Source organism: Sylvia atricapilla, chromosome 1 (genome assembly GCF_009819655.1).
Source record: "Sylvia atricapilla isolate bSylAtr1 chromosome 1, bSylAtr1.pri, whole genome shotgun sequence".
Lineage (NCBI taxonomy): Eukaryota > Metazoa > Chordata > Aves > Passeriformes > Sylviidae > Sylvia > Sylvia atricapilla.
In genome coordinates this window covers 129,292,755-129,315,028 of record NC_089140.1, presented here as the reverse complement: position 1 = coordinate 129,315,028, position 22,274 = coordinate 129,292,755, and the positions used below count along the sequence as shown (strand labels likewise).

Genomic DNA, 22,274 nt, shown 5'->3' with positions numbered 1-22,274 from the left:
CACATAATACTGCTATAAAAATATTTGATGACGAGTTTTAAACCAGTAACAGTAATGATGCAATTTTTTTCTATACAAAATTATTTCTTCATTTATCCCAGCATCAGATGAATCGTAAAGCCATCAATGTGTGACTTGCACTGCAATGACCTGATACTATTCCTGATACTATTTGGGGCTTTAGGATCCTCTCTTAAAAGAGAATTAATCTCACTGCAATACTCTTTTCCTTACTGCAATATACAGTATTGTGTATATTGAACAACTTGGCATAATCTGGATGTACAGACTGTACAGATCTAGTGTGCTGAGTCAATGAAACAGCTACTCAAATTATTCTTAGCTGGCTGGAGTGATTCCTCTGGGAAGAAATTGAACCTAGCATGAATTTTCCTAAAACATTCATCTAGATTCAGGTTGACTTAAAGAATGAGAGCAGGCCAAATGTCACAGAATTAGGAAGACAGAGGAAAGGAAATTGACAGATGTTTCCTTTCCCATCCATGTGTAAAAGGATTTGTCTTTATGCTAGCTTATGGTAATTTTGATAAACTCAGTCACTGAGCAAGAAACAGCCTTCCCTTTCTTACTGTGGATATATGTTTGGATTTCGTTGGTACAGAATGATTATATGTGCTGTTCTATTTTCCCTCGTTTGTTATCACCAACAGTCTTATTGATTCAGACTGAAATTTTCTGTCTTAGTTTTCTCTGATTAGACTACTGCATCATTTTTTCCAGATACTTCCTCAGAAAAGCCTCCCATATCTAGAAGCTGCCAGCTTGAACAAAACCATGGGAAGCCTAATTCAAAGAAACCACTTTCCATGTCACAGTTGATGCAATGGAAGCATTTCTCTGGGCAACATCAGACTCTTGCTGATCCTTTCCTTGAAAGGATAAAAGAGAATGTTTCTTTCATTTTCCAGAATGTAACCAATCCTACTTCCCCACCCAATAAAACTTGAATGTCTTTTTCTGCATCCTCCTTGTCATAGGCCTTGTAAACAATGGATGTGCAGTTACCTATTGTTCATTTTGCCCAGTTCTGTTTTGTATTTCTCATGAGGTTTCTGGATAAATGTGATTCCTGGTGTTTATACAAAGTTACAGTTATTACTAAGTTAATCATACTTCCTGTAATTATAACACAGATCTTTAAAATTAACTTTGCTTTTCAGTATTCTATTCCTTCGATATAATAATTAATAAGATTGTTTTTATGCACACTCCTACTGTAAGTCTGCTTTGGTTTATAGTTTTCATTTGATCATAATGATTTATTGCTTATAAAGCTGGCAACTCTTCAGCCAAATTTTATAAATAAGGCAATGCTATATACATGTATATGCTGTTAACAAGACTCTGGTTGGATTTTTGTTATAACAATGTTCTGTGTCTGTATAAATGCAGCTTTATTACAAGGTAGATGATTTTTTCCATTGAATTTACAATTTAATGAAATTCAGAGCAATAGTCACTAATGTCCAAAAATCTGAGGGCATGGCTTGATACTGTGTAAAAATATTCTAAAATTCTCCCATTGCTTTTGCTTGGGAAAATAAACTTTATCTCTCAGACATGCATAGTGCAGGATTATCTTAATTTTGTTAACTCCTTCTAAGGATTTATGTTGCCAGACTGAAGTACTGAGCATTTTTATGGTAAATTTTTAATTACTGTATTGCCCTTCTTTGAAGACACAAACACTGAAAATCAAATTGTAGCTTTTAAGTGAAGTACTTGGAAATGACCACAAGAGCAGAAGAATGGATAATTTTCAGAAATACTGCAAACTTACAGAATTTGAAAGACCTTGAGTAAGAAGAGGACTCCATTGTCATAATCCTGCATTGTGTCACATGATGATATTTGGTGTATGTGGCAACAGACCCTAATTGCCCAACCAAATTTCAGAAATGTTTAAAATTATTCTCTGTGTTATTGTTAGTACTGCCTCTTTCCCCAGACTGGCATTGAATTCACAGCCCATCCTAACCCATCATCAGACATTCTCCTTGCATTTTGATGCACTTTTGGAACTTGAAAGCCATGTGCACTGACCACTGTTTGCCATCCGTATTTATTTCAGAGGGGTTTTTGTTTCATTTGACTCTAATGGATGACACCAGGAAGTAATGAAGACTGAAATGAGAGAATGACTAAATATCTTTCTGGCATGCATATTGTGTTCTTGGTCATAAATAGAAGTATATTAATAATAACATTATTAAGTAAATAATTAACATTTTAGGCTGGTTGCTAAAGAGCTCATTCTTCACCCTGTGAGTGGTGGTGTGGTGGCCATGCTTATCCAACTGCTGTGGTGCCCATTTGCTGTCATGCAAAGTTCACACAGCTTATTTCTCTTAGCAAGGACAAGGTTTGTAGCTCTGTAACTCAAGGTGGAGATTCTAGGCACTCTAGATGGTTATATAATGATGGTTATTGTAATTAATAACTATCTGAGACTGATTATGCATAGATCTGTGCTGCCCATAAATCTCTGTAAGTTCACTCCTGTCCCTGTCTGTAGGAGCACATGCTGGCCTTTTCTGCTGATGCTGTCACACGAGGTAATGCTTCAAGATCAAGAAGGCCAAAACAGCCCACACAAACACACTCAATGCCAGTCACAGCTTCAGCATGATTCTCTGTCTGTGCCCAGCTATGCCAAGCTGCCCCAAATCTCTGGCAGAGGAAGCTGCAAGGTGATGCTCAGGGGGACAGCTCCTACAGCATCCACTCTACCAGCCAAGTGTGTCTCCCTCTTCACCTGTCACAGCTTCAAGGCATGATGGAAATAGGCATGTGCTTCTTGGTTGTGTAGGTAAGACAATACTATCCAAGCAACAGGCTGCACATGGCATTATGCATGATGCAGATTGAAAATCTGATTCAGAAATTTTATTTTTCCTGGAAAATTATGTTTCTCACTGGAAGAATACATTGTGGAGAATATAGAAAGCATGAATACAGACTGATTTACTGTGCTATCTGTGATTCTCTCACAGTAGTCTGCAACAGCCTTCATAATGAGACCAGCCCATCCTGCTTATGTTTTATCATAGTATAATAATCAATGTTTCCATACAGACTGCAGCAAGTGGACATATGAATTTCTTCACCCTTAGGAAAGAGATGTTTCCTAGGAAAAGTCCCTGTGGTGAATTTACCCTGATCTAACTGGTAAGGTATATTGGAGATTTCGAGTCTCCAGCTATCACACATTGCCACTTCTCTTAACAATTGTGAAAACCTAGAGAATAGATGGCTGGTGCTGAAAGACAAATATCAGGAGGACCTGATACTTGGTATAGCAGATGGTCTCAGATGCAGGTTCTGGATTCCTTGCCAGTGATGCCAGCTCTAGAACCCTTGTGGTTTAGTTGCATGGTGTCACAAATTAGTGTCTTAGATCAAAGACTTGCTCTGCAGAAAAGGGGGAGGCAATAAATGTTGAAGTAATGACAGTGTTCTAGTGCAATGCTTGAAATATCAGGTGTTAATTAATGTGCTTGGTTGCCTTTTCCAGTTTTTGAAGGATGTAAGCATTCATCCACCAAATGGTAGTTCTTATGGACACATGTCAAGGAGCAAGGCAAGTCTGCCTAACAACAGGTCTCAAATGCTGCCTCTTCATTGCAGATACTACAGGTCTGGCAGTATTGCACAGTGGTAAGCAGCATATTATTTCAACAACTACTGAGCAAAAATTGCCAATATTTGACATTTATTAGTGCTTGGGAACAGTATAGAGTTATGCCTGGGGCCGCAGGTGGTGAGTGCAGTGCCAGCTAAACATCTCAGTGCCTTTTATAGGTGTGAGATGTTGAGGGTTATCAGGTCAGGGTGTGCTCCATCTGAGCTGAGAGTGTTTTAGGGCACTCCCTGGAATAACACTGATTTGAGCTGGTTTTCACCAGTGGCTCAGAGAGGAGTGCTCACCCTGTCAGAAGAGAGATCAGGAAGACACACGCTTTAGGGAATGGCCTGCTAATCTTAGAATGGCTGCTGCAGGTCTCTGAGTTACACTGGGCAGGGAGGCCTGTCAGCCAGTCCTCAGATACTGCAATCAATATTGTGTTTGGTCCTTGCCAGGTCTTAGATGGGAGGAGGGGATTTTGGAGAATTCCAATTACTTCTGGTACAGGGCATGCTGCCAGAGAGACAAGTGTACTGCGTGTTCCTGCCTGAGACCAACCCTGATTTTAAAAAGCAGAAGGAGTGGTGTTTTATTTATTTCTGTATACTGCAGCAAAGTTTTTTTTAATGGGTTTCATATGACTGTTTTTGTTGATTCAGCTTTTAACCATCTTGGCATGAGTTTTCTTGTCACTGAGATGGTGACCCTTAATCATTATTCACTGAAAGAATAGTAAGCTGAATTGTAACTCCATTGACGTGGGTGTCATACAGGTTTGTATGGCAACTGCCATAGATAACTTGCACTCTGACAAGAAGTTGACATCAAGTCTGGTAAAGGGTCTGCCTTTTTCAGAGGTCATAAAGTTCTTTCATGTGTCATCTGGTACAGAGAGGTGCCAAATGGTGACTGAATGATTCTGTAATGGAAAAAAAACCTCATGGGAAGTTCTTAAAATGCCAAATATGGAACAAGCTTTGACAACTGCTTGGGTTTCCCATCAGGAATTTGGAAAGACATGCTTTATCCCTTGCAGGCAAGTAACACACAGAAGGAAAGTAGTTCTTTCATGTGCTTTCCATTGAATGAAAAATTGACGTAAATTACAGTTGTTTATGTGTGGCTTAAATAAATTATGTGTTTGTGGCTAGAAGATCTGGGAAGGCTATAAAGAACAATGAGAGAAACCACTTTGGGCTTTATGGACTAACTGAAGAATAAGCTGAATTGAAAATAGTTTTTAATAAGGCCTTGTGTGCTTTTCCTTGGTACAATAGCAAGACTGCTTTTGTAGGCATAGGTACTCACAGGACCTAAAATGTATGCTGCAGTGTTCCACTCCTGCGAGGTGGTACGTGTTTGCACAAACAGCACCAGGCAGGGCCAGATAAGTAATCCTGAACACTGCAACCAGCTTGTGAGTATTGTGCTAGAAATTTCCCTTCATGGGTACATTGGTTGCTGCTGCCTTTCTCCTGGCTTTTCATCAACGTGTGGAAATATAAGCTGATTTGAAGGAACTTTGTCTAAAAGCCTCTGTGGCTGTTGCTGCTTACAGCCTTTTTTTCTTTCTCAGCCTTGATGTCAGCCTGAGTTCTCCCTGTACTCCTTTGTTTGCTTAGTTTGATTTACACCCACTTAACAACATATGCTCTTCATTCTCCTCTAATTAATTTCCTTCCAAGTAGGCAAAATGTCAGTCACTGTGACAAAAGCCTGGGCCCCTGTGAGCTAGCTTTTTGGGTATTTTCGGTCAGTTAGTCACAGATCTTTTCCTTCTGTTCATGTATCACTACCTTGGCCAGGTTTTAGTTTTCTAGAGTGGGAGTTATGACATGTAATAGTGAGTTCCTTCTTGACCCTTGACTTTTCAAGGTTCCTTTTGAGGGATAGATATATTCAACAATAGAAATGCAATCTGAAGTTTCTTCCCTCCACCTGGAACATGTTGCCTTTGACAGGGTTTTCATCGTGTAGGTGGTTTGGGAAGACAGGTCTCCGCGGCCTCATTGAGTCAACAGAGAGTTCTGTGCATGAATCAAGGCTTATCCAAAACCTTGCAGAACCAATATCTAAATTCAATTGCCAAAGCAATGAGTTAAGATGAACCTATGTGTGTTATTCATGCTAATATCACATTTGGTGTATGTATTACAAATGTAGAAGGGTTTAACATTACTTTCTAATGCTAAAGCTGGCCAGAACCTCCTACTATACGCCACTTCCCTCTTTCCTTTGCTACTGTGAAACTTCTCCTCTTTTTTCCTCTTCAGTTTTGTGCTCTCAGGCTGATTTATTTATGTTTGTGTTGCATCAAAACCATCAGCAAAAATATCTGATCTGTTCCTAAGACTGGGTAGGAGAAAACACTTTGTTTTGTCCTTATTTCAGAACTGGAAACCTTCTGCTGAAATGCCTTCTTGCCTTCATATTTTGGATAATGACTTAAAATAGAGGTGGGAAAAAATAGGAGGAAAAAGCATGGCTTCTGCACTAGCATGTTTTTCACTGTTCCCTTTAGTTTCTGCACCAGTTTATAAATATTTGCAAAAAAACAGGCAGTAGAAATATTCTTTCTTTTGAACAGCTAAAATGTCCCCTGATTTCTTCAACACTAGGCTTTTATGGGACTCAGAATTGCAGTGTTATCAATTTGAGCAAGCTGCATTCCTTCAGAGTTTTTACCAGTGATCAGGCCTTGAATGCCCCACATCTCACAGAGTGACTAAATGCAGTCTAACCAGAGTTGTTTCAAGAGATTCTTTCTGCAATTCTTGATTCCAGTTGCTCTCTGGGCAGGGCACAGTGCTGCAGCTGACAGCAAAGAACTGTCTCATCCTTATCCTAAATCGGCCATCTCATCCACCTCCAGGAGGAGGAAAAAAGAACCACTCACTGCAGTAACACCATAGACAAGGTATGGGATAGGGAAACTGGTGAGATGAGGATTGTCATGGAGAGAGAAAAGGAAGTGGAGGGGACTTAGGAATGCAAGGAGATGATAAAAGAGAGGACCAAGACTGGGCAAACAAAGGCTTAAATGGTGACGTGCTGACTGAGCAGGGTGTGTGGGGATGAAAGGTAAAAAAAAAATAAATTGAGATTGGAACCAGATAACACCACTAAACAGTAAGAAGAATTGATTTTGGTGAAAGAAGTGAGAGTGTTTGATTCCTGGTCTCACATTTTGCTTTCAGTAAGTGTTCACTGTGGTTGATTAACCTTGGTTGGAGACCAGGTGCCCAGCAAAGCTGCTCTATCACTGCTCTCCTCAGCTGGACAGGGGTGTGAAAATATGACAAAAGGCTCACGGGTTGAGACAGGGAGACAAGGGTTGAGACAAGGACAGAGAGAAATCACTCACTGATTGCCATCATGGGCAAAACAGACTTGACATGCGGAAATCAATTGAATTTATTGCTCATCAAATTCCAAACAAGATAATGAGAAACCTTAAAACAACTTCCTACACCCTCACTTCTCTTGGGCTCAGCTTCACACCCAGTTTTCTCTCCCTTCTCCCTCCCAGCAGTGCGAGGGGACAGGGAATGGGGGTTGCAGTCAGTTCATCACAGGTTGTCATGCCACTGCTTCCTCTTCAGAGACAGAACTGTTGACATTCGGCTCTTTTTTCAGTATGGGGTCTCTCCCACGGGAGACAGTCCTCCACAAACTGCTCCAGTGTGAGTCCTTTCCATAGGCTGCAGTTCTTCACAAACTGCTTCAGAGTGGGTCCATTCCATGGAGTACAGTCCTTCAGGAACAGGCTGCTCAAGTGTTGGTCCTCTGCAGGGTCACAAGTCCTGCCAGCAAACCTGCTCCACATGGGCTGCTCTCACCATGGGGCCACAGGTCCTGCCAGGGGCCTGCTCCAAGGTGGGTTTTCCATGTGGTCACAGCCTCCTTCAGGTATCCACCTGCTCTGACACAGGGTCCTTCAGAGACTGCAGATGGATGTCTGCTCTACTATGGACCTCCATGCTCTGCACCATGGGTTCCAGGGGAACCTCAGCTTTGGCACCTGGAACACCTCCTCCTCATCCTCTCTGCCAGTGTTTCTCTCACATGCTCTCACTCCTCTCCTCCAGCTGCTGTTCCACATTTCCAGACCCTTTCTTTCTGCCTCCCCATTAAACACATTTCCCCGGAGGAGTCACCACCATTCCTGGGTGACTAAGTCTTGGCCAGCCGTGGGTCTGTCCTGGAGCTGGCTGGCATTGGCTCTATTGGACATGGAGGAAGCTTTAAGCAGCTCCTCACAGAAGCCACACCTGGAGCACCTCTGCTGCCAAAATCTTTCTACTCAAACCCAATACACCAGTGGAGTCACTGGCAAAGCAATTGTTTCCTCTCAGCTCATGTCTGTAAGCTTTGACAGTCATTGACTTCTTTGCTATTGATTTGTGAATCACTGGAATTTTAAAAGTATAATCCAGATGAAAAAGTTTGCCACCTTCATTGCAGCATGACCTCTTAGAGGACACAGATACTGTTTTGCAAGCTGTGGACGTTCAGGATTAGTGTTGCCTTGTGGACATTTAATGACCTTGTACATATGCATCAGAGTGCAATCTTGTGTGAACACATATTCTATTTCTTTGCTTCATCCAGCTAAGAGGATGGATAGCAACCTGGGAATAAATTGTGTTGCAGCTGATGTGAATGGAATTTGTTTCTACATGTGGAATAGAATGGAACGGAATATTTTCTACATATACAGAAATCTGATATAAATTCATAGTGGTCATTCTAAATTAGTCAATGTCTTGGTCACCTCAATATATGAAATATATTAGAGAACATCCAATGGAGGGCAATAAAGATGGTGAAGAGCCATGAGGGGAAGCTGAATGAGGAGCAGCTGAGGTCACTTGGTCTGTTCAGCCTGGAGGAGACTGAGGGGAGACCTCATTGCAGTCTGCAACTCCCTCATGAGGGGAAGTGGAGGGGCAGGCACTGATCTCTCTGTTGACCAGTGAGAGGACCCAAGGGAATGGCCTGAATTTGTCTCAGGGGAGGTAAGATTTACCCAGAGGGTGCTTGGGCACTGGAACAGGCTCCTCAGGAAAGTGGTCACAGCACCAAGCCTGACAGAGTTCAAAAAGCGTTTGGAAAACACGCTCAGGCACACGGTGTGACTCTTGGGGATGGTTCTGTGCAGGGCCAGGAGTTGGACTCCCTGATCTTGATGCTCACTTCCAACTCAGCTTGTTCTGTGATCCTGTGACTTTTAATTGCTGTCTTTAGTATCTATGCTCCACCTCATAAATGCAGTTAGGAACTCTTCATCAGATGGCAGTGATATGAAGATAAATTAGTCAAATTCCGTGCAACACTTGGCAGTATATGGGAGAAATCAGTAATCCAGCCTGAGGTTTAGGGAGAAGGAGGATCTGAACTCTTTTCAGAGGTGCACAAAAAAAGAGTAGGAGGAGACAGCTATTGACTGTAGAATAAGAAAATCTGAAATCTGACTGGAAATAATAATAATAATAAGAATAAGAATAACAACAACCACCTCACAACAAAAGAGATTAACATTGAAAGAGGCATCCCAGAATTCTATGGAAGCTCTGTCTTTAGCAGTTTTTAAGACCAGACTGAAACAAAATCCCAAGTAATGTGATCTAATATTGAAGTTGGTCCTTTTCTCAGTAGAAGGTTAAACCAGACGACCTCCTAAGGCTCCTTCCAATGTAAGTGATCTCCTGGACTGTATTAGGAATATGGAGAAAGTACAGATCTGCAAGGCATGTGCCTATTGTCAAGGGCTTCTTGGGGTCTAAAACCTGGGGTAGATGTAGAACAAAAGAATCTGCTCAGGAGCAGTGAGGTTTTGAAACCTGATATGACGAAAGAGTTCAGGAATCCTGCTTTGTGGAGGAAAACTCAATATGACCGGGATGAAATCAGCAGCCTGAAAAGAGTTGTGAGGTCTTTTGCTAACTGCGTGTTGGCAGCTTCCAGAAGCCAGAGTTAACCAAGGAGCCTGTGGCATGCAGATGAACAGTGGAAGATTGCCTAAAGCCGGGAGCCACTTGAAGCGCCAGCTTTCATCAAGATGCTTTTAGCAATACTCTACTCTTTGTCTAGCCATTGACAAACTGTTGTTTTGTGTAGCTGTACAATAAAAAAAAAGCTTAACTCAAAAGCAATAATCATCTCTGAATCTTCTCCCAAAGGCATTGCAAGGTTTAATGGTCTGAGCAGCTGTTGAAGAATCTGCTGAAGTAAAAAATCTCACCTTTGATTTGAAAGATGAACACAGGCCAGAAATTACCTTGATGGTCTCAGACACCAATAGATACTTAGAAGGGAAGAACATGTTAGGGATGAAAATATTGCTGAACTTGACATGCCTATGAAAACACTTGTTTGGAAAATAATTTCTGCTTTCCTCTACTTTGGCATGCGAGCAACTTCAGGAAAGAGGTTTCCAAGAAAAATCTTACTCACCAGCATTCACCTTGAACATACATCATCAAGAAGACATGAAATTTCCCCCAGGACACAGCTTATTTAGTTCTGGGCTGAGATGTGCCTGTAAAAGTTATCCTCAGACAATTTCTTTTCCTCTCCCTAGGAGAATTGCAGAGGTATCACAGTGCGGAAAAGACCACAGGTATAGCAGGAGAGCAATAAGAGCAAAGATTTGGCCCACCTTCAAGCTGTTTTTTGTTTAATTGGCTAGGCAGTAAAAGCCAAGCCCTAGGTTGTGAAGGAGTGCCATAAGCCAAGTTCTCTCCACCAATCTCATCCCCCCTCCTGCACAGCAGCAGCTCTGGAAGCGAGAAGGTGCATTGCTTGCCTTTAGAGCCTCACAGCACTCAAAGTTCTCTCCCCTGTTGCTCTCTCATCTAACATTTGTCAAGGCCTATGCCCGTCAGCATACAAGCTGATGTAGGTGGTGCCTGGTGGCATAAATGCAAGCAAAACACTTGTTAAAAAGCAATTAGGATTGCTTGATGCTGTGCTTTTGTCCAGCTTTGGCCACAGCAGTTGTTCTAGCTGCAAATGCAAAACTATTGCTGGGTAAGAGAAGTGTAAGGGTGTAGGTGTCTGGTTTCAGCCGGGGATTTACCTGGGGCGTTGGTAGTGGGGAATTAAGGTGATTTGAGGCCACCTCCTTCTTGAGGTCTGGTTTCAGTTTCTCTCCTGTTGTTCCAGTCCTTGCAGATACCACGCACCTGGGGTAGGCACAGCTTGTTTTGAACTGTGTTCCCGCAGGCTGGATGCAGTTGCCTGGCTGGCTGCCCAGGTGTGCTGGGCTGGTTTTGGGAGAGCTGAGGCATCATGCAGCAGAGAGGGACTGTGTGCTGCTCCCTGTCTGCAGGTCTGCACTGCAGCCCCATTCCTGGACCTGAAACTCAATTGTGAGGGTACTCAAGAACTGGAACAATCTGCCTGGGAAAGGGATGGAGTGGCTCTTGGGGACTTGATTGTTGCTGCACTTGGCAGTGCCAGATTAATAGTTCAAATTTATGATCTTGGAGGTCTTTCCAACCTAAACAATTCTATTATTTTATTACTGTGGCCCTGCTGGTCCTCCTGCTCCACCCTTTTATATCAGAGATGCCTCTGCTCCTGCCCTTCCATAGAACGTGTTAGATTAAACTGGTTGGTGCATCCACAGGAGGCAATGCCAACACGCCAATAAGGTGTGGGAGTCCTGTCAGCAGCAGCTCTGCTGGGCTCGCTTTTCATTTCGGATTTTTTAATTTTTTTTTTTTTTTTTTTTTTTTAGAGAGACTTCAGCAAAGGCAGAAACCGAGGTTTCCTGCCAGGGTGACCTGAGGGTGGCAGCAGCTGCTCACGGTCCGTCGGTGCCAGCGCTGCGAGCGAGGAGGCTGCGGAGCCTGGCCGGGGAGCGCCGGGTGATGGAGATCTGAGCCGGCCACTCGGAAAGGTGACAAAAGATCAGTCATGCATCGGGAGGCCTGTTACCAGGAAGGTGACTTTGCTGCAAAGCTGACTTTGTGTGAATCTGATCGCTCCTTCCAGGCAGCAGTAAATCACAGTCTCTCTGTTTCTGCATTAAAATCAGTGATGTCTCGGTCTGGTAACCGGCTCAGTCCTGAGTTCTGATGGGATCACACCTCCCTGGCTGGAATAGTCCAGCCGTGCAGGTTGATAACTGATGGGAATGACCAGAGTCTGTGAATCAAAACTGCAGCCGACACCTGACCATGGGCACCTGACAGCTCCAGGAAACAAGTGCAGACACGGTGGGTTACAGAAGCAAAGGAATTTGGGTGTGTAAGTACTGCCCTAGTCCTGCTGTAGGCACTGAAAACCTCAGAGTCCTGAAACCACTTTGTGGCTGCAGACTGAGCTGTGAGACATCTGAATGCACTAAACACCTACCCCAACCAATAAATTCCCTCAGGATAATCTCAGGTCGGTGTTTAGTTGTCGAAGACTTGGTACCATGATTAAAATGCCCTTGTGTCTTTCCTTTCTCCTCATGCTGTAGGCATTTGTGGACCCCAGCTGAGGTACTCAGCTCTCCCCAGGTATTGCAGAGTATGCCTGGGCACTCAGCTTGGGGCTGTGATTTCTGAACATGGGGAGAGCGCTGAAAAGCTTGATGCTATAATACTGAGTTTCAGAGCATTTGTGTCTCTGCACATCTGGCTGATGCTGGCATCCTTCTTCAAGGTTTGGTTAGAAGCCAAGAGGTAAAAGTAAAAAATGACTGCATAGAACTGCTCTATTCCATTCATTTCCAGGGTCAGCAGAAGTCAGTAGGATCTTGTAAGCGATTTAAGCCTGAGCACTTCTATAAATTACAATGTCTTGTAATAGTTTGAAGAAGTTGTTCCATCACGACATCATAACCTTCAAACCTTCCCTTAGTGGTGGTTAAGACCATGGAAGGTCCCAACTCTATCCATTACCAAATTTGGCCACTTTGCATCATTCTATCAGGATCCAGGATCTTGGAGTTTCATTTGAGAGGGTCAGAGTCCCGTGGGACATAATTAATTCTTACTGCATTACAGTTAGGCAATAAAATCTTGAGACCACACACAAAATTTCTTTCAGGATACACTTCTCCTGAAATCCTTGGGTAAGAATGGAGCAGAAGAGGATCAGTGCTTCAAGTCTGGCCATTTGGTTTTTTGCTGAATCATGAGTGTGCCCAGAGTCAGTTCAAGAAAGCCTGGCATTCTCCATCAGCTTTTTTCCCCGTTACCTGTGCACCGTAGGAGTGCTGGGCTGCAAATAGAATAGATTTCAAGATATGGGTGGCTGACCTGCTGTGGAAGATGTCCGAAACTACTATGTCTTGCTTGTTTAGTCTCTTCAGATATGACCACTTTATTCCACTTCCAGGTGCTCACCATGTGGTCAGTACACGTCCCACCAAGACACATCTTCCACAGCAGCCAAGCCAAAACCGACTGGGTTGATTCCAGGGTGATGACATCTGAAGTGCATTTGTAAGAACTGAGGAAGTATCACCTGAGAAAGGTCATGAGGAAAAGTCTGGTAAAATGTGAGGAAACCTTCTCTTGCATTACTGATAACTGCCTGTCAAAGTAGTGCTGTTTCCCTGCAGTGTGCTGGGCAGATAACTTCTGCTGACCAGAACTCCCTTGCAGAAGTTGTTCATTATTAGCCAAAGCTATGTGCTGCTCTGCTTTCCCAAACCCTTGAGAACCTGCTGAGCTGCCTGGAGCTGAGACTGATGAGAGCTTGTGTTTGAATTAGTACAACTTTTAGACAGTCTCTGCCAATGAGGCTGATGCACAGACTAGTTTAATGAAAAGTTAAAAAATTAATTACCCAATGTGCAGCCCCTGGCTGCTACCCGCAGCTGTCAACAGCAGGTCCTGTTTGGTGTGGCTGAGGGTGGTTGTGCTGCCAGGGAGGCAGGAGCTGTGTCTGGACCCACTACAGGCTTCTGCTGAGCCCTGCAGAACATCTGCAGTAGGAACTCTTTCTCTCTCCTTTGTACTTTCTTACAAGGAAATAGGTCAGGAAGCAAAAGATCAGGAGCTGGGAAGGAGAAGAAATTTCAGAGAGAAAATGTTCCTCTTAGACTAGAAATTTTGCATTCTCAGTGCTGAGCTGTTTTGACACTCTCCAGTTCCCTCTCAGGCTGTGGGAGCCCCCCTCCTGCTTGCTATGGCCAGCAAGGAGCTGCACCCAGGTCAGGGTATGGAGACCCACCAGCCCTGAGCATCCCAGAGTAAGGCAGGGTAGGAAGGGTAATGGCTTCCTTTCAGTCAGACAATATTCAAAGTAATTTCTCCCCCCTCCTCCAGTTTCCCACATGGTTTGTCAGGCCGGAAAACATATGGACCTTTGTCCTTAGGGAGTCTGATTGAAAGAATTCAGTATGGGATTTGCAGTGAACAACAGTTGTGCTGGTGAGTTGTGCTGAAAAGGAACTCTGATCTTGCACTGCCTTGGAGCAAGGGCAGCAGTCCTTTGTCCCCAGCCCAGCTCCTGAGGACTATCCCAGTGGACCTGTGGCTGTGGCAGTGGACTGGGGGGCTGTGTGGGGATGCTGCTGGTGTGACCTCAGCCCAGGGGCAGCGGCTGCTGCTTTCTGACATCCCACTGTGAAAACCCACCCCAGTATCTTCCCACTCCCACCTCGAGTTTGCCACCTAATGCTGCTGTGAGTGGTTGGACTTGGGAAAGAACTTTCCTCAATTTTTTGGTTGAATATCCTCAATAAAGGGTATCTCCGCCTTTTTTAGGAGGGGAGAGATGCATTTGTGGTGCTGGAAATGTGTGTGAGAGGAGTCCTGCAGAGAAGATGATGTTATAGCTACTGATGTGATGCGCCACTCAGAGAAGACAAGTCTGATGAGGAACCATGCCAATCTCCTAAGTGGGTAGTGCAGTGCTGCCTGGAGGGAGGAGTGCCAGCATTTCCCAGATCCCTTTGACATGCCTCCCATCACCAGAGAAGAGTTCAGTGACAGTAAAATGCATTTTATTATGTTTAAATTAAAAACTTAAAAAAACAGATTTCTAGAATTTAAAAAACTATTTACAAGTGTTAGAACAGAAGCATCAATTTATAACCAGTGGTAATATGGGTGAGGACGCCTGATACACCCCTTTATGCACTCTGGGCTCACAGAATTAATCTGCAGCTGTTAAAGTTGTCCCAGTCTATCAGGTGCAATTTCATGGTGCAGTATGTGATGCCAGGCAGGAGCCTTAATCTTGAATATTCTGTGTCTGTATTTTTATTTTCTAGAGATCCATTGGTTATATTCCGTGGGGTTTCTGGTAATGTAACATGTTGAAAATTAACTAATTACTATTGAAATTTCTGCTCCTCATGTTAATTAATTTCAGCAAAGAACATGTAAACTGACCTCCTGTAGTTGGGGCAGCACTGCAGGTGGATGTGCACTCCAATGTAAAGCAGTTACTGGAGGTGAATCAACAGCATTGGAGGCAGAGTCTCCTGCTTTGTCTCAAGTGTAAACACTGGAGACAGATACTCTTCTCCTCAGACTTCAGGATGGCTGAGATGCCTCTCTCTGCTAACTTTGCTTAACTAATACTTTCTAGTAAAAGTTGTATTTTAAAAACACAAGGTTATAGACATTCTGAAGTAGCACTTTAAAAACCTGTTGATGCCAAGTCAGGCAGAAGGATTTAATGTAATATTGCAGGAAGTGGTGGGATGTGACATTGCCCTTACTAGTGCAAGTGAGAAGCTGCAGTGGTGGAAGCTCCAGTGGTGATGGAATATGGAGCTTGAGGACTTCTCTCACATAGATGGCATATGTCAGAGTGACAAAAATCCATGGAAGTTGTGAATTGCCCTGCATCCTGGATGAGCATGTCTCCAGTTTATCAGCACTCAGTGCTATACCAACTCACTGACACAAATTTAGTGGTTTAGGTGCCTTCCAAAGAGGCCAGTCATCTCTGGGATTCCTTGTCATTTGCTGTAGTGGAGACAGAGCTGAGGCCGGAGTGTGTGGCTTCATCAGCCTTTTGGAAGAATGGAAGAGTTGCTAATTAACTACATATTTTAGTATCAGACCTTCTCTTCCTGCCTGCTGTGACTGTCTGTTGGTCATGCTGTGTGTCCAGACGCTGACTGTGTCTCAGAGAAAGCACTGAGGTAGGTAAGGTTTCCTTTAAAGCCCTCTGAGCTCATGAGAGTGAGATAGTGCATTCCCATGTGGTTAAGTTATACACTTACAAGCTCCAGCTAGAAGTGTTAGCATAACAGCCTTGGGTTGCTAGGAGGTGCTGTGTGGGGATTAATTAATCAGGATGGTTGTGCCTTCTGTTTGCCATCATTGCTGATACAGAAGAGAGGTTTTCAAAGCCAAAAGCTGTGATGGACTCTTGTCAGGCTGACAGATTTGCATATAGAAACACACATTAAGGCAGTTGTGGCAAACGTTAGTCATTGCAAAACACTGCACAGGGAAAAATCTAAACTGTGAGGCCCACAAGAGGCTCTGTCTGCTCCAGGCTGCTCCTCTGTCCACATTGTTACAGGCAGCAGCAACACTGAAACAGCTGAGACTGCTGTACCAAAAGACTTTCCTGTTGCACTAAGGGGTTAAAAAGGCTGATATTTAGCTCACAGATTTTTGGTCTGGTTTTGAAGCAACATCCTAAGCTTTCTTAGTACACAAGAAAGAGATTTGGCTTGCCCCTTGTAAGAGCAGGGGATGCTACCTCAAGTTGCTGGTTGAGCTTCCCAGATGGTCACTTTCTGATGTAATTCCACCCATATGGTTTAAGGCAATAGATGGGAAGGAGATGGGATAACAGTAAGTCAGCAGACAAAACAGAAAATCCATGAAGAGAGTGATAAAACCTAATGGAGCTTGGAGCAGTCTCCTCAACTGGACACTGATAGATGCCCAAAGCTCCAAACTGTAGTACACACAAAACAGTCTTGATCACACACACAGAGAGGACTGAATCCACACAGCTCTTAAATGATTTTAGACACTAAATTCATTGGACAAGCAAGCTTGCTGCTAGTTGTCTCCAAGCATCCATTCCCTGGGAGGTACTGTGCAAACAAAAATATTTAGTTTCCCCTCAGCTGAAGTTAGGTATTTGCTCAGCTCTTTAAGAGGGGTGTAAAAGGAGGGCAAGCGAAGTGTTCAGACTCCAAAAGTCCTTTGCAAGTGACCCTACATGAGGAACTTCAAGACAACTGGCCCCAAGGGTCCCGTATTCAATAGGTCCCTAACCAGGGTGGAGTGCTCCAATTCTCTAATGCTTCTCAGAACTGATGCCTGCTAAGGGCTGTGTGAGACTGGGGTTCAGAGTTCCCCCACCACGATTGTCTGGTGACTGAAGAGCTAAGTGAGTGCAATCACAGCAGCATGTCCAGCACTTGTTGGGAGTGTCAGAACGGGAGGAGGTTGGATCCAAAAAGGAACGTTTGAACTCTTCTGCTGCAGTGTAGGGGAAGCATTGGGGCTTAGCCTTAATAGAACAACCCACAAAATCACACCTAATGCCTGTGTGCACCCTGCTCTGTTATCTTTGTCACTCAGCCATGAAAAGAGGGACCTGCATTGAAGTTAAGGCAACCTTTTGTTTAATAGTCTGTTCCTTTCACCATTCTTCCATAGGGGAGCTCCATATTCTGGGGGAATTCAGCTCTGCAGTTTCCTCTTCTCAGGAGCATGCTTGACCCCCTGGTTCACAGAAGAATTGCAGCTGACCAAGAGCAGCTGTATGCCAAAACTCACACACTGGGCTGATAACCTTCAGGGAAACAGTCTACTATATAAAAGCAGGAATGTGGTGTAGTGGTCAAAAGATTGAGTTTGGAAGGGAGGAGTTGAACTTCCTCTCTGGGGCCTGTGTAATTTCTTTGAGGCACAGTGCAGCGGCAGCTTGGGATGTACATGGCTCCGAGTCCCTTCCAGGGAAATAGAGGAATACCTACTGCTTTCCCTTTCCTGCATGAGTGCTGAGTCCACAAAGCTGCTATTAAAACCCTGCTGGAATTAATTTCAGGACAGAAATGACTACTGTTTAGGATGGGTTTTTTTGTTTGCTTTTTCTTTTGCTAAATGGATATTGCTGAATACTTTAGGTGTGTGCTAGCAGTCCCTAAGGGACCAGGCTGTCAAGACAGTGACCAGCCTGTGATTCTCAGCAGAAGAGTTATGATAATCTTGGCCACAGCAGTGGCACCCAAGGGCACACATAGGGCAGAATTTTAAGCACCTGAGAACATTGTTAAGGCAAAATCCTATGTGCCTATAACCCCTTGGGTGTACTGTCATTCTAGTGGGGCTTGGTATCTTGTTTTGCTAGAGTTCATCACCCAAGTCACCACTTGTACTGCATTTCAGCACTCATGCACACATTTTTCTCCCTTGCACCATTGCTGGACATGAGGAAAAATGCAGTCATTGCCTTTTCTCTACTCACAGTAATGTACAGATTACAAGTGCTGGATGTGACCATAGTAATGTTCCTTCCTATACGCTGCACACTTCCTCAACAACCTCAGTGCAGAACAGTCCCTGCCTAAAGCTGAGGGGGTAAGGCTGAGCAGGTTTTGTTTTGTTCCCTCCAAGCGGTTGGAGCCCAGGCACTGCAGGATCATTTCCCAGCTGCTGCTCTCATTGCTCTGCACTGGAGTGGCAGAGTGTTGCTCCTGTGATAAGCTGTTTCTCAGGCTGCAATGACACTCTCTGCTATTTATAATGAACAGGGTTACTGGAACACTTGGAGACAGCAGCCACAGACCTGCCGAGCAGGACTGGAGCTACAGTAAATTACGCTGTGGAGTCACACGTGCACTTCCAGGAAAAGAAGGTCATGCTGATGCCAGAATAACACATCTCCCCAGAGGTGCTGGCACCTCACTGTGGCTTCTAGCAAAATGTTTACATGAGAGAGTTGTTACTGTACGAGCCTCTATTTCATACCTGTGGTTACCAACAACCCCTGGGCTTGTTTGCGTGTGCCCACCTGTGCTAGCAGACATCAGCTGCCATACCAGGGTCATAGCAAAGCTGGGGCTTGTGGAACTCTGCTCAGTGCTGCTGCTGAGGTCTATTAGCCACTGCTAATTGTGGCTTTTAATGCAGATAGTTGCAAACTGGGTTTTGTTTTTTTTTTTTTTTTTTTTGCTTTGTACGTCTTTGGTAGTGATGGTAGCTCCGATTCTGCAAGTTATTTAGGTTCCTTCTACTGAAATCTGTGGGGACATAATGTCTAAATTTAATTTTTCAGAAGGTGGGACTGTTCTGCTTGCTGCAATTCAAATACGGAGAAGGATCCCTATAAATATTTCATGGCCTTAGGGACAAACTGTGATGTGGCTGCAAAACTAGGCACACATACATCTCCACAAGAAAAATCACATTGCAGCATCAATGCAGAAACTGTGCTCCTAACCTGTCAGTAGTTACAGCTGACAAATGCAGAAAGACAAAATATAGTTAATGTTTTACAAATAGGCTTTGCACCAGGATAGGTTTTCGGCTTCCAATATGTTTTGAAATGAAGCAGAAATTACATGCCTATCTGCCCTCAGATTTTCCTTGTTAACATTAATCAAGCACACCTGACTCACTCACAGATGAATTTGATTAGGATCATGTATACTCTTAGGAACTAAAAATAATGAATCACGACGAGAGTGTACGTGCTGTTACAGCCAACATTGCTGCTTGGTGCCTGCTGCAGCAATGAGCTACTGGAAAGCTCCTAGAACTGGGTTCCAAACCACTGGCAACGGGAGGTGGTAAATGGCACACATGAAATAATGCAAGACCACAGAAAATGGAAAGCTATAAAGTGCACAGCTATTTAAATGTCTATATAATTGGTTGGAATTCTTTATTTTCTCACATAGGAAAAGTTAGACTGGAAACTTGACTATGTCTACATGAATACACAAATTTTTTGCATATGTTCCAGCCTCTGGCCCACAGTTGTAGCTTTTAGATCTGTGAGCTCACTTAGATGTCTCATTTTATAATGCCAGCAGATTCTTCTGCTTGTCTTTTAGCGCTATGGAAGAAAGATGCCTTCCAAAAAACCACCCCAAACCCAAAAAAACTACGCACAGTAGTATAGCTCTGTGTGTAAATCTCATTTTAGAGATTCAATGCTGCATGTGTAAATTCATGCAAATCCCATGTGCTCAAGCATGATGATTCAGAAGCAGCCAGGGGATGTAACATTCCACTGTAAAAATGTTTGTTGATAAAAAGACAATCACAGAAAAGTGTTTCTGTTGTGACATTTTATTGATACTCCACATAATTTAATCTAACCTTCTGTCATCCTCCTTTTTTTCTTCTTTTGCAGTTAGTTTTATTGTGCAGTAATTCTTTTTACACTCATCTCACCAGTGAGGTCCATGAGGACTGTCTGTGTGATAAAAGAGTATGTAATGTCTGTTATCTCTGTTATCATGACAGCTGCCTGGGCCTTTGGCAGTTCTGCAATCTACTTAATCATTTACCTAAGTGCCAGAAAATGCCTGTAAGAGGAAAAGTAGACATATGAAAAAGGAATAATACAGAAAGAAACATCTGCATTGAGATAATTTGTCATTTTTGGAAGGGCTTTGGAGAATGATGCATGCATTTAATATAGTGTCATGCTCATGACACTATGGCTCTTTTATTCTATTTGCAGGCTTTATCTGGCCTGTACTGAGTTTTTATCATGTTTATAAGATCCCCGCTTTGTGCTCTGGCTGCAGGGCCCTCCCTGGCCCTTCCCAGTTCTTGCATTGGGTGAGGAGGGACTACTCTCCAAAATATTCCACACTAAGCAATGCTTAGTTTGCAGCAGGTGCCTTTTTCCTTAGCTGTTTGCTTTTTTTCTTCTGCCATCTCCCATTTGCCAAGCAAGCCCTGGGGCTCCCTGTGCTGTCACTGCTTTCCAATGTCCCTCATGTTGCTGCAGACCCAGCTGCAGGGTGACTTCTCCCCAAGCCTCCTCAGTCACAAGGGCATCCTGTGCCTTCAGGTCCTCCAAACCATGTTTTAAGAGCTGGTTTTCAGGAGCAAGAAATGCCCCTATCCCAATATGTGCCATGACCAGGGAAGATAACTGTGCTGCAAAGGAGCAGAGGGATGCCCAGGCAGTGAGCACCAGTAAAAGAGTTCCATATTGATTCAGATCCCTGCCAGGGAGTTGCAGTTACCTTGAATTCTCTTTGTGATAGCAGCAACAGAAAAACTCCCTCACTCCCACGGCTTGCTGGTTTATGGAACAGTGGAATGGCCTTGGAGTTAGGTCATGGCAATTATCAAGATATTAGGAGAATATACAAAGCAAGGAAAGTTTGAAAAGCATAAACACATTTCATGCAAGGTTTTTATGGATATTTTCAAGGGTAGATGTGCCAAAATGTTTCCACTGGAAACTTTATATAAAATTATAGATGTAAAGGGTTTCTGCAATCCTGGCTTCTCTCTCCCCTCTCCTGAGAGCTGTTGTAGCTCATGACAAATCTGTTCTGTGTACTGGGAGCATCAGCAGCTGGAATTTATTATCTGTTAGTCTTAGTCTTTATGTAGCTCATTTTAGAGACTCCACTGGTAATGACAGCTCTTGCCCTTTTACCTTCAGGACAGCTTGGAGTTCATCTCTTAGGGCCAGAAATCACTCTAGCGTCAAGTTTTTAACAAGAAGAAAAATAACCATTTAGTACAGTATCAGACCAACTTTTGGCATTCCTTAAATTCCTTCAAAGGACAGTCAGAGGGACAGATGCGTCATTGCAGCTCTGGGCTCTCTTTCACCCTTGCTCTGTAATTGCGTGATGCTCTTAAAACCTTCCCTTTGCTTTTTCACTCCTCCTTGCCCATCTAAAGATTTTACCCCAGAGTTTTTCTGATGCCTCATGGACTAATAGTTACCTTTTAACCTCAGGGCTTCCTAAAAAAATCCTGTCTTTTTTTTTAAGTGGTGAGGTGCCTTGGAGGTGTAACTACCCCTGTCTGCCCACTGGAGTTCTGAGCTGGTTTCCTGTTTTGGTGGCCATGCAGTGGAAGGTAGCTTCCTCTGAGGGAAGGAGTTTGGGGATCTGGAAGTTCAGGAAATGCATGTCCCAGGGCTTCTGATAAGGTGGATTGTGGGACATTTGTTTTGATTACACATTTACCATAATGTCAAGCTCTACTGGATGGAGGGTTTTCCTGGTGGCTATTTGCCTTCCCAAGAAGGTGGGAAGGGTATATTTTCTCTGCTTGCTTGGCTCACAAGAACTATTTCCATGAAAAGGCTGACACAAATTGGATCCATACATAGTAGCCAGAAGGGCTGCAGTGATGGTGTCAGTCCTGTTCTGCCAACACGTGCTGTATGTCAGAGTTCTTAGAATAAACAAGGTTTATTCAAAAGAGATTAAAGCTGTCAGCTACAGCCCGTGACAGTCAACAAGGTGCCCTTTCCGTCCTCATGTTCCACTGAGTGTTGGACTCACTCTGCCTCCTGATGGCTGAGTGTGTCCTCTTGAGGGGAACAGCATCCTGAGGTCCTCATACCCCAGGTGTTTTAGACCCAGGAAGCCTCTCGGCTCATGAGTATCTCTGTGTGGAATCTCCTTCCAGATGGGAGGGGATGCACATCCATGCCTTGGCCCCGGGAAGTTTCCAGCCTAAACTGCCTGTGGGAGAGCAGTGAGGTGGCA

General features: G+C 43.8%; 1 protein-coding gene across 1 annotated transcript in view; it reads left to right on the top strand.

The window, feature by feature from the left end:
• RAD54B (RAD54 homolog B) overlaps window positions 1–1,580 on the top strand; it is a 64,327-nt gene extending 62,747 nt beyond the window's left edge. Inside the window, exon 15 of the mRNA XM_066333532.1 lies at window positions 742–1,580. Within this exon, the coding sequence (XP_066189629.1) occupies window positions 742–968 (227 nt within the window). The 3' untranslated portion in view covers window positions 969–1,580. The remainder of the gene's footprint in view (window positions 1–741) is intronic.
• The last annotated feature ends 20,694 nt before the right edge of the window (window positions 1,581–22,274 follow it).